Source organism: Pediculus humanus, genomic scaffold (genome assembly GCF_000006295.1).
Source record: "Pediculus humanus corporis 1103172108255 genomic scaffold, whole genome shotgun sequence".
Taxonomy (NCBI): Eukaryota; Metazoa; Arthropoda; class Insecta; order Psocodea; family Pediculidae; genus Pediculus; species Pediculus humanus.
In genome coordinates, this window is record NW_002987824.1 from 202,651 (window position 1) to 214,632 (window position 11,982).

The 11,982-nt window shown below is 25.9% G+C and overlaps 3 protein-coding genes across 3 annotated transcripts in view; 2 read left to right on the forward strand and 1 right to left on the reverse strand.

Moving 5' to 3' along the window:
* Positions 1-824: 824 nt before the first annotated feature.
* Phum_PHUM479470 (uncharacterized protein) lies at positions 825-1,889 on the reverse strand (the record flags this gene model as incomplete). Its single annotated transcript, XM_002430399.1, has 1 exon — positions 825-1,889. One exon carries the CDS (start codon positions 1,887-1,889, stop codon positions 825-827), a length of 1,065 nt encoding a protein of 354 aa, XP_002430444.1.
* Positions 1,890-2,232: 343 nt separating this feature from the next.
* On the forward strand, positions 2,233-6,152 carry Phum_PHUM479480 (class C metabotropic glutamate-like G-protein coupled receptor GPRgbb1, putative; the record flags this gene model as incomplete). Its single annotated transcript, XM_002430400.1, has 14 exons — positions 2,233-2,241; positions 2,512-2,745; positions 2,911-3,216; positions 3,307-3,523; positions 3,602-3,750; positions 3,838-3,970; positions 4,043-4,170; positions 4,252-4,393; positions 4,471-4,621; positions 4,723-4,963; positions 5,040-5,247; positions 5,354-5,610; positions 5,682-5,819; positions 5,904-6,152. The coding sequence occupies 14 exons, from the start codon at positions 2,233-2,235 to the stop codon at positions 6,150-6,152; spliced, it is 2,562 nt and encodes an 853-aa protein (XP_002430445.1).
* A 2,228-nt stretch (positions 6,153-8,380) lies between these two features.
* Positions 8,381-11,982, forward strand: part of Phum_PHUM479490 (leucine-rich repeat flightless-interacting protein, putative) — a gene marked incomplete at both ends in the record, with an annotated part of 4,727 nt that continues 1,125 nt past the window's right edge. The window contains 12 exons of the mRNA XM_002430401.1: positions 8,381-8,424; positions 8,518-8,700; positions 8,831-9,074; positions 9,289-9,474; positions 9,552-9,691; positions 9,817-9,970; positions 10,087-10,245; positions 10,408-10,575; positions 10,641-10,834; positions 10,912-11,488; positions 11,577-11,711; positions 11,811-11,963. Of these exons, the coding sequence (XP_002430446.1) occupies positions 8,381-8,424; positions 8,518-8,700; positions 8,831-9,074; positions 9,289-9,474; positions 9,552-9,691; positions 9,817-9,970; positions 10,087-10,245; positions 10,408-10,575; positions 10,641-10,834; positions 10,912-11,488; positions 11,577-11,711; positions 11,811-11,963 (2,337 nt within the window). The remainder of the gene's footprint in view (positions 8,425-8,517; positions 8,701-8,830; positions 9,075-9,288; positions 9,475-9,551; positions 9,692-9,816; positions 9,971-10,086; positions 10,246-10,407; positions 10,576-10,640; positions 10,835-10,911; positions 11,489-11,576; positions 11,712-11,810; positions 11,964-11,982) is intronic.

An 11,982-nucleotide genomic window follows, 5' to 3' on the forward strand; every position in this document is an offset into this window, starting at 1 on the left:
TAGAATTCCTGATCGATCGAATGCTGCTGGAAAATTACATTAGTAAATATTAAATTATTTATAATTATTGAAAAAAAAAATGGCTGACAATGTTTTTCAGGGTAAAAAAAAAAAAAAATGGCTTCATAATGTGAAATTGACAGATTTGGCGGTAAAAAAAAAAAAAAAAAAAAAGTAAATTTTGATGTTTTTCATTACTCGTACTCGTTTTAATTTCAAAAATGACGTCATTTTTAAAACGAGGATGTCTTTAAGTTTAAATTATAAAAAAAAAAAAAAAAATATTAGTTCCATTGTTGAACTAACTAACTAAACACGTATTTTATTTTTTAATTTTTTTTTGTGTACATATATATATTTTTTGTTTTTTTTTTTTTTATTTTTGCATGGCATGACAAGCAGTGCAGAATTATATAAAGTGCCAACTTAACCTAAGTAATTAATGTGGTTAAATAAGTATCCTGGTTTTACAGGTATTAAGTATTAGATAGTTTTTCTTTTTTTTTTTTTTTTTACAAATATTTTAGTATGGTTCAAATTTTTCCATTTAATTATTTATCATATGAATAATTTAACTTAATTTGCTTTTAAGGCTTTATTCAAAAAATTATTTTTTTTTATTAATGTTTGAACCATTCTAATTCATTTTTTACTTTTAACTCTCAAGTACAAATATAATAATAATAACAATGAGCAAATGGTGCTTTTAAATGAAAATAATAATAATAGGAAAATAACTTGAGACAATTAATAAATAAATTTATTATTTGTATTATTTTAATAATGTATCATATATTTTTCGATTTATTTAATCCTATTTATTTTCAATATAAATTCAACTTTGTCGTTATTATAACTCTGACTGTTTGATCGAATGATGTACAAATTGCTAAACCCAATTTATCTGGACTCCAATTAAATGATGATATAGGTTGAGTTGAAACTGTCATATTTTGAAGGAGGGTAAGATTTCCTACTACACCCACAGGTAAACCATCCCCATCCGGCCTAACCCTTTTTTCTGGGTAATTGTATTTCCAAAGGCAAAGAGATCCAGCTCCACCTGTTGTTATAAAAATTTCTCTATTTTGTGGCAAGTGTTTAACTGTCCAAACTGTTGATTTGTGAGCTTTTTCAGATAAAGAAGTAAAACCTTTTTTAGAATGTAATGTTTTTAATTCGAATAAATGAAATTTAGATTCTAATGTTGTCGCGACTAATTTGTTCATTGGAATATCTTTTCTGTCGAATTCAATTCCACAAACACCATTTTTCAAATTTGTTTCCCAGTGCAATTTCATATTTTTTAAATTAAACATTTTTAAATCACCATTATCATACCCGGCACACACAACTCTTTCTTCTGAATTATATGAGTTACCAAAACACACACACCAACAATCTCTTTTATTTTCTCCTTCTGCTGCTTCTATTACAGCTACTGGTTTATTCTTTTGCCTAGTGTCCCATACTTTTACACATCCATCTCTACCCCCCGTAACAATCTCTGGAGCACCGAATCCTATTGACATTCCACCGATTCCATCCATTGAATTGATAATATCTTTATGTGCCTGTACTGAATAAACTGGAATAGACATATCCTGTAAATCCCAAACTTGCATTCTACCTTCAAAATCACCGGTAGCTAAATGTCTTTCCCTTAGGGATGACGCCCCAAAAGTACCACATTTAAATGCTTTTGATTTTTCAACTTCTTTTATTAAATTTACTTCTCCTTTTGTTATTTCATAAACATGTATAGCTCCAGTTCCACGAGGTTGTGAACCTAAAACTACAAATTTTGCCGAACACGGAATCCAGAGCGCATCATAAATAGAAAAATTAGTAGATTTTTCCGCATGGCAAATTATTTGCGGTTTATCCATTTTATTAATTAAAAATAATAAAAATAAAAAATTATTAATATTTTTTTATTTTGTTTATGGCATTACCACAGCAACCCAATGCTACCAATATAATTTTATTAAAAAATTACAGTTGGCTCTTTGTTAAAGTAGTTAGAGGGAGAGTTTAAAAATTATTACAATTGATTTATTAATATTTTAATTAATATTTAAATATGAAGTTGGTTATTAAATACATTTTTTAAGTAAACTTATTAAAATTCTTATCTCAATTTCTCATAAAATCTGATATTTTGGGAAACAAGTAAATAATCCGAATAAAAGGGGCCACAAGAAAAATCAATAAAATTTCAGAAGGATTGATATGAAAAAAGTAAGTTTTACAATTTTATGCTTTTTGAAATTTAATTTTTAATGGAATGTATAAAAATTTTATATAATATGACATAATTATTTTAAAGAAATTTGTTATTAAGAAAACCGAATTAAATGAAAAATCCACTGAAGTTATTTATAATCTTACAATTGATTTTACAGTAATTTGTTTAGAATTTTTGTTAATCTATTTTTAATTTTTGTATTTTTTAATTTTTTTTTTTTTATGCTTTATTAAAAGTATAAAGCTGAATTTGTTTTTTCCTAGGAAATACAATTATGGATAAGTTTCATATTGTATCCATTACTTACTCATGCTGCCTATGTAGATAAAACGCCTAATGTTTTACACATTGGTGGAATATTTCCCATTGAAGGGAAAGGAGGTTGGCAGGGAGGACAAGCCTGCAAACCTGCTGCAAGTTTAGCTTTAAATGATGTGAACAAAAGAAAAGATCTACTTCCTGGGTTTACACTCCAACTTCATTGGAATGACAGTGAGGTAATCAAAAGGTTTTTCAAAATGTTAAAATTTCATCTGTTAGTCTGTATGGTAGTATATTTTGAGCACTGAAATTGATATATATATATATATGGTATTTACTACTAATATTTTGTTAATTAAAAGAAAATTTTATTAATATTTTTTTTCTCTTTCAATTTTTAGTGTGAACCCGGGTTAGGAGCATCAGTAATGTATGATCTTTTATACAATCAACCTCAAAAGCTTATGTTGTTGGCTGGTTGTAGTACTGTTTGTACAACAGTAGCAGAAGCAGCTAAAATGTGGAATCTGGTAGTAATGTGCTACGGTGCCAGTTCCCCCGCTCTGTCGGATCGAAATCGTTTTCCGACAATGTTTAGAACGCATCCTTCTGCCACGGTGCACAATCCTACGCGTATAAAACTAATGGAAAAATTTGGATGGTCCAGAGTAGCCATATTACAACAAGCTGAAGAAGTATTCACATCTGTAAGGGTTTTTAAATTAAACATTTTTTAAAATATTTTTCCAAAATGGATGTTTTTCTTTAAAAATTTACAAAATTATTCAATTTCTTAGACTGTTGAAGATCTGGAATCGAGATGTAAAGAAACAAATATCGAAATAGTTACCAGACAAAGTTTTCTCACTGATCCTACGGATGCTGTTAGAAATTTACGGAGACAAGATGCAAGAATTATTATTGGGTTGTTTTACGTTGTTGCTGCTCGTCGCGTTTTGTGCGAAATGTACAAACAACAACTTTACGGCAAATCATACGTGTGGTTTTTCATCGGTTAGATTTTTATTTTAATCTCTTATTTTTAAATTTATTGAAGAAAAAAAAATTAATCTGCTTGTCTTATTGCGTTAGGCTGGTACGAAGACAATTGGTTTGAAGTCAATTTGCAAAAAGAGGGAATCGAATGTACGGCAGAAGAAATGAAACTTGCTGCCGAAGGTCATTTAACAACAGAAGCCCTTATGTGGAATCAAAACAATCAAACAACAATATCCGGAAAGGTTAATATTTTCATTTATTTGGATAATAAAAAAAAAAAAAACAAATTTGAATTAAATTTTTTTTCTTTCATTTTTCATGTTGTTTAGACGTCAGAAGATTTCAGGAAAGAATTAAATGAAGTTCTTCGACAAAGTGGTTACGATATAGATAATAAAAGGTATCCAGAAGGCTATCAGGAAGCTCCTTTGGCTTACGATGCTGTTTGGTCTGTGGCTTTAGGTAAAAACCATCAAATTTAATTTGTATAATAATTATTATGATTTATAGGCTAAGTTAAGTTTTTATTTTTAGCTTTTAATAAAACAATGGCCGCGTTGAAAAAAAAAGGAAAGAGTTTAAAAGATTTTACATATACTAACAAAGACATAGCTGATGAAATATACTCAGCAATTAATAGTACGCAATTTGTAGGAGTATCGGTAAGTTATTTTTTAATTTAGAATCCTACTATTTTTTAAATGAATTTTAATTTTAATTCAAGAAATAATTTTACCTTATAGGGAGTAGTAGCTTTTAGTTCTCAAGGTGATAGAATCGCTCTTACTCAAATAGAACAAATGATAAATGGAAGTTATGTGAAACTTGGCTACTACAATACAGAAGCAGACAACCTTACATGGTTTAATAGAGAAAAATGGAACGGTATGCATTTATTTCAAACCTTGTGAAAATTATCGTCATTTTGAGGAAACATTAATAAAGCCTTTCGGTATTTTCAGGAAATAAAATTCCGCAAGATCGAACTGTTGTCAGACGAGTTCTCAGAACTTTGTCATTTCCTCTTTTTATTTGCATGTGGACCATATCAAGTATTGGAATTCTTGTTGCTATTGCTTTAATTTTTTTTAATACTTGGTACAGGCATAGAAGGTAAATTAAAAAAAAAAAAAAAACAATTTCTTGTTTTTTTTTCTTAAAAGTTTCTTAAAATCAAATACATAAGAGGAATTTTATATTTTTATCAATTTAAGGGTTATCCAACACTCACATCCTATTTGCAACACTATTATATTATCAGGGTGTATTATTTCACTCTGGAGTGTTTTTCTTTTGGGATTAGATGGTCAATTTATACCAGCAAATGTTTATCCTCAAATTTGCCAGACAAGAGTTTGGCTTCTTTCCATCGGGTTCACTCTAGGTTATGGCGCAATGTTTAGTAAAGTTTGGAGAGTCCATAGATTTACAACGAAAGCAAAAGCAGATCCTAAGGTATTAGACATTTTTTTATCCTTTTGTGCATATTTTCAATATTTGAATTACATGTTAAAATAATATTATTTTCTAGAAGAAAGTTGAACCTTGGAAATTGTATTCAATGGTTTGTGGATTGTTGGTTGTAGATTTTATCATTTTGCTTGTTTGGCAAATATATGATCCATTACAACGACGAATCGAAATATTTTCTTTAGAAGAGCCTTTAAATACATTTGATGATATTAAAATAAGACCTGAATTAGAACATTGCGAAAGCGAACATAATAACGTTTGGATGGGTAAAATATATATTTTTTTTCACTAAAAAAAATTGTTACACTTGAAAATTTGAGTTAAATTCAAGTCTAAATTACTTTATTAAAAAAAAAAAAAAATTTCTTTTAGGTATTATTTACGGATATAAAGGTTTAGTTTTGCTTTTCGGTCTTTTCTTGGCTTACGAAACAAGGAGTATTAAAGTAAAACAAATAAATGATTCAAGATACGTGGGAATGTCAATTTATAACGTTGTTGTTTTTTGTCTTATCACTGCTCCTGTATGCATGGTCATAGCCTCGCAACAAGATGCCAGTTTTGCATTTGTTTCTTTATCAATTATTTTCTGTTGTTTTCTTTCGATGGCTTTAATATTTACTCCAAAGGTAATAATTTATTTTATTTTATTTTTTTAAGTATTTAATTTGCCTTTAAATGATTTTAAAATTTTTTTAAGGTGATTGAAATCATTCGACACCCACGAGATAAAGCCGAATCTAAATACAATCCAGATATTAAACTTGCCAAAGAAGACGAAGAAAAATATGAAAAATTATTGGCAGAAAATGATGAATTAATTAAATTAATTCGAGCGGTAAGTTAAAAGTTTTTAACCTATTGTTTGTACTTTACATTAAGACAACTAATAAAAATAAAAAAAATTTTTTTCTTATCACAGAAGCAAGAAAAAATTAAATTATTAAAACAACGACTTGTTGAAAAGGAATCTCAAGGGGATTACGTTTACGGAGATCCTAATTCAGAGGATCCTTTAACAGGTTTGCTATCGAAAGACACTTTAATCGTTCCGGATTTTATCACTGGGGAAGGAACTTCTGATTCCGCTTTTGGAGCTGGGCTTTCCTGTCAAACACGAAGTTCCAGGGCTAGCGCTTCCGATTTTGAATTTTCTGAATCGTACCTTTAAAAAAAAAAAAAATTTCAAGACCAAAAAAAAAAATTTTTTTTTTTTTTTTTTCATATACAATGTGAAAACATTTACTATTTAAAAAATTTCCTGGATGTACGAAAAGTTTTTTTCACAAGCAGTATTTTTTTTTTTTTAATAACAAAATTGTCGTCAATATTTTTTTTTTTTTTGCGCTATATTAAACTATAACTTGATCAAAAATATTAATTTATTCGGTTAAGTGGCCTTTAAAGTATAGTAAAATTACAGTTGAATTTTCTTGCACCTTTTTTTTTTTTTTTTAGTTAATAGTCTATTAAAAACAAAAATGATTTTAATAGTTACCTTTTTAAATAGATTTTAAATAACAAAAAAAAATTAGAATTTACTAACGCCTCTGATTATTTACATAAATTGGAAGATTTTTAAAGGAAATTGAAAATTGTTTATTTTTTTATATTTAAAGATTAAATCGATAACTATTCTTTCAGAATACCTTAAAAATAATTTTTTTTTTTTTGGAAAACAAAAAATTTACAAGGTTGATACAGGATTTGTGCTTGTTTTTCAAGTATTCAAGACTGGAAAAAAAAAATATCGAGCTTATCATTGCTTGAGGACCATTAAAGAAAAAATTAACATACATATCTTATTAAAAATATATATTCCGATATTAATAATTTATTAATTTTTGTAACTTTCACATAAATTTTTTTTTTTTTTTTTTTTTTTTTACAATTACAATTTTTATAAGCGAGCTCTGGACTTTTGATATGAAGCTCAGGTTTATTAATTTAATTTACCAGACGATAAAATCCGACATTAGATTTTTATTATTTAGCTTATTATTATTATTATTATTTTTAGTTGATTTTAATGTGCACGTTAATAAATAATGCAAGTTAAAATTTTTGCATGGATCTTTTTATTATTTGTGTTTTTATTGCTATGCAAATTTTTATTTTTTTTTTATTTTTTTTACTTACATCCAGGAAGTTTTTTTGTTTTTGTTTTTTTTTTTTAAATAAATTTTTGCCATTATTGAAACGAGCATTTATTTTTTATTTGATGAATTATTAAAGTATAAAAATATTAAGTCTGAATGTATTGTTATATTTATATATATATAATTTATTTGTAAATCTATGGCACAAATTGTATTTTTAAAAAATTTATAAAAAGTAAAAAAAAAAAAAAAAATAGTTTAAGTGTAATCATATACAAAATTTTTAAACAATTATTCGGCTATACATTGTAAAGATAATAAATAGAATTTTAAATTTATATATAATGAAAAAGGATTTTTTTTTTAAATTATAAAAATAAATGTGCAAAATGGCCGTTAAGAATTTAATTTAATTTAAATCATAGTTAATTTTGTTATAATTTATTGTTTTTTTGTTTGTAGTAAAATTATTGTATTTTTAACAAAAAAAAAGAAAAAAAAATCATGTGTAATTTGTTGATTTTATCTGTAGGTTAATGTAATTTTAAACTATATTCATTTTTTACATAAGTTTTAGTATTACTTTTATTGTTTGGCACAAAAAAACAAAAAAAAATTTAATGAAAACATTTTTAGTTACAGATAAACCACAGGGGACACTTTCGGTTCCTGAAGTAACACGTAAAATTTCATTTAATTGTTAATAATTTACAAAAATATTTTTGAAAAAAATTAGAATTATGCCCCCTACAAAATCAATGGTTCGTCGCTTACGTAGTTGAAGTAATTAAGAAGAAAATTAGTTATTTTTTTTTATTATTAAAAATTAAGTTTTTGTTTTGTTTGTGATATCGGTATTGTTTTTAAATCGTACAAAAATTGTGTGTCATCAGTAAATTTTTGATTTCAATTATTGTGTTTTATAATAAGAAAAACAATATTTTGTTCTTCCAAATGACAATTTTTATCTCAACAGATAATGAAGTTTATAATAGATTGAAAAAAGCTCATTATAAATATTATCAAATATCCTAATTCAAATTAATGTTAACGATTTAAAAATAAATTTAAGGAAATTTAAATTTTTTTTTTTTTTTTTTCATTTTATTGTTTATATAGTTGTGTCCTTGAAAATTTTTTATTTACAAAAATATTTTAACTATATTAATATAAGCGTTTCAAAAAGGGCGGAATTTGTCATTTTTGCCGTGGCATTAGCAGAGAATAAATTAAGCAATAAACGCCTAAAAAGTTTTGCAATAATTATTGTAAGTGAATGTAAATTTTTTTTTTCAAAATTATGGATGATGATGATTTTGATTTTACTCCTTCTTCGAATACAAGGTAATTTAACGACTTATTAATGGCTTATTTAAAAAGGTAATTTATAAACACAACGGTTAAAATTTATTATAACAAATAATTTTTTTTTTTCAGTTCAAATTTAGCTTCATTATTCGGGTTTATAAAAAAACCTTTACCTGGAAATTCAAATTTAACTTACACAGCTCCGAAACCCCCTAAAAAAGAAAATACTTCATCGAAAAATCAACAACAAAAGGAAGAAAATACGAATAAATCAACTGTAATTTTTTATAAGCCTGTGCAAGCATACAAATAGTAAGATACAAAGTGTCATTTATCAATGATTATCAATTTTTTGCTTTCTTAGTTATGATTCATAATTTCAGTTTAAGTAAATTCAACTTTTTTAATTGTGAGAGTATAATTATAAATTTTTTTTCATCAGTGAGAATAAAGTTTACATCCATCAAGGATTAACTGGAATTGTTATAACCAGAAATCACATGTCACATAATTATGATATAATACTTTATAAACCTTCTAAGGAAACATTAGTTACAATAGGAATCACCAAATTTTTCACTTTAACTGTATCTGCCAATAATTATGTTTCGTTTTATGACAGTAACAATCAAAATTGGTCAATCATGTTTCAATCATCTAACGATTTAGAGGAATTTTTAGAAAAGGTACTATTAACAAAAATTTCTCTAAAGTTTCAAGCATAAGGAAAAACAAATAACATTGACTGCTACAATTTTTTTAAAAATTAATTTTGTGATTTGAATTATTTAATTGAAATTTTTTTTTTTTTTTTAGATATCTGTTTGTAAATTTTTCTGTAATCCCAACTCGTCTGGAAACATTGTCATACAAGATTTAACACCTCCATCTGGTTCTCAGTCCTTTACGAATAGTTTTGTAGATGTTACTTATAGTACTTTTTCTTTAGATGAACAATCTGTAATTGCTATAAAAGATAATATTAAAGAAAAAATTCACTTATCAGATAGTAGTTCCTTGGCCAAAGGTTTAGCTGGATGTTCAGAAAACAGTAAAAGAGTTGTGATTTTACCTAATTTATTATGTGTAAGTTTTTTTTTTTTTTTTTTTTCAACTCATTTTTTTACATTTTAAAAATTCTATTGAAAATGAATTTTATTTAGGATTCTTCTTTTACAAATCAAAATGTTGGTAAACATTTATTATTAAAAATAAATATTGGAAAAATTGTATCTGAACTTCAAAATACTTTAATAAATTCTAAATCAGTGGAAGAGGAAGTAGAAAGTCCAAATGAGTCAAGGTAAAAATAAAAATTATTTCAAAATTTTTTGTTTTTTAAAAGTCAATAAAAAATGTTAAATTTAAGTTAACATTTTATTTTAAAAAAATATTGATATGAATTAAATGAAAATTTTAATTTGTTAGTTCTGAAGATCTTAGTAACAAAGCGAAAGCACAATCAATAAGGGAGGCTTTAGCAACGACGAAATCTCAAAAAGCTAATTTAATATCAAGAATGGCAAGGATGGGACAAGCTACTTTACCATTAAAAACATCAACTGGTCCAAGTGATTCAGAAGTAAGTTTGTTATCATATTTATAGAAAATGCATATTTGAAAATTCAAAACATTTTAATTGTATGCATTTTTCTTTGGGATTTGCATTTAATTAAATTGTTATAATTATTTTCGAAGGAAGAAATTCCAGTGACAGCAACAGTCAAATCAAAAAGTCCTAGAAACAAACTGTCAAATTCGAATGTTTCTCATCATCATCATTACTATCAAGAAAATACCGAAGGAGTAAAACAACTTTCAATTTATCAAAACGAATTTCCTTTACAACATTCCAAGGTAAGTAATTTTCTTTTATCGTAATACTATTAAATTCAAAAGTTAAAATCATTTTAAAAATGAAGTAATATTATTATATATGTATTTATTTATTTTTACAAAATTAAATATTACATTTTAAAGAGATGGTAAATAATCAAATTATTTTAATATGATTTTTAGAAAAGTAGCGTATCTCAACAATTGACTCCTGTCTTTCAAAGCCCCGTTTTATCTCCTACAGGAGACCCGAGTTTTTCGGTTTATTTGTCAGAATCGAGAATACAAGCAACAGAGCTTAGAATGGGCATATCAAAAATATCTGAGAAAGTGGATCAAGTTTTAAATAAGGTAAATAAAAAATGATTAAAATAAAATTGAGATACCTATAATAATAATAAATATTAATTTTTTAGATTCAAAATTTACAATTGCCAAATACTAGTGTTCAATTACAACCTTCGTCTTTCGTCGACTCACACGGATTATTGACAAGCATACAAAATTTAGTTACGAAGAATGAAAGTTTGGAAGCCAAAGTCGAAGAACAAAAAAACAAACTCGAGTTGCAAAACGATAAAATTTTCCATCTTTTAGAATTAAATCAAACGTATGAGAAAGCATTCCTAGAAACTAGATTGAATAATAAAAGGCAATATTTTGACTAGCATTAGGATAAATTTTCAGGTGTTTGGAAAAAAATTCATTCACATTTGAAAAGCAGTCAGAAACGGAATCGAAATTAAGACAAGAAATGGAATCCGTTTTAAAAAAAGAATTGATTCTGGAAGAAGATAATAAAAAATCAACGGAAAAAATTAAAATTTTGGAGCGTCAATTGCAAAATTCGGAAGAAATCAAAAAAAAACTGGAAGAAACATCCGCGGAACTTGTAAATCAATTAAACAAGTTAAAGAAGGAGGTTGAAGACAAGAAGAGTGCAAAATTAGACAGAGAAAATTATGATGAAACAATGGCAAAGGCATCGGAAATTGTGACAAAATTAAAAGAAAAATTAAAGGAAGCCGTGAGGGAAAAGGAAGAATTAAAAACTGTGATTCGAACTCAAAGTGAAAACATTGAAACCTTTGAAAACAAAATTTTAGATTTAACTACCAATAATATAGAATACGAAAAAATTGTAAAAGATTTAAACAGTAGGATTTTAGCGGATGAATCGGAGCTTAAAGAAAAATTATCGAGTTATAAAAAATCGCAAGAAAAATTAGAAGACGAAAAAAAATTTTTCATTACGAAATACGAGGTCAAAATAATTTTTTATTTAATTCGACTCGAAATAGAGTTTTTTCTTTTATTTTTTAAAATAAAAATTATTAAAATTTTTTTTTTAGAAAGAAAAAGAAAATTTGAAATCCGAATGGAAGAATGCAATATCGCAATCTATTTTAAAATTATCGGAAAATTTTAACGAAAATGAAAAGTATACGAAAAAAGAAATCATGTTTTTTGTTTCAAAATGTTTCGATGTAAGTTTTTTGCCGTTGAGCATAAAAATTTTAATAATTTAATTTTTAAAAAAAAATTTAATGGATAATTATGCGTTAATTAACCGATTTAAATTTCAGAATGTTAACACGAATAAAAACGAATTAGAAATAAAAGAAAATAAGGGAATTTTAGACGATAAAAAATTTGAAAAAGTTTTTGAATCGGATGATATGCATTCTAATTCGAAAAAGGCCTCGGAACCTACGATTTCGAATACTTTAAACGCAGAAGTTAAAAAAACTTTAGAAA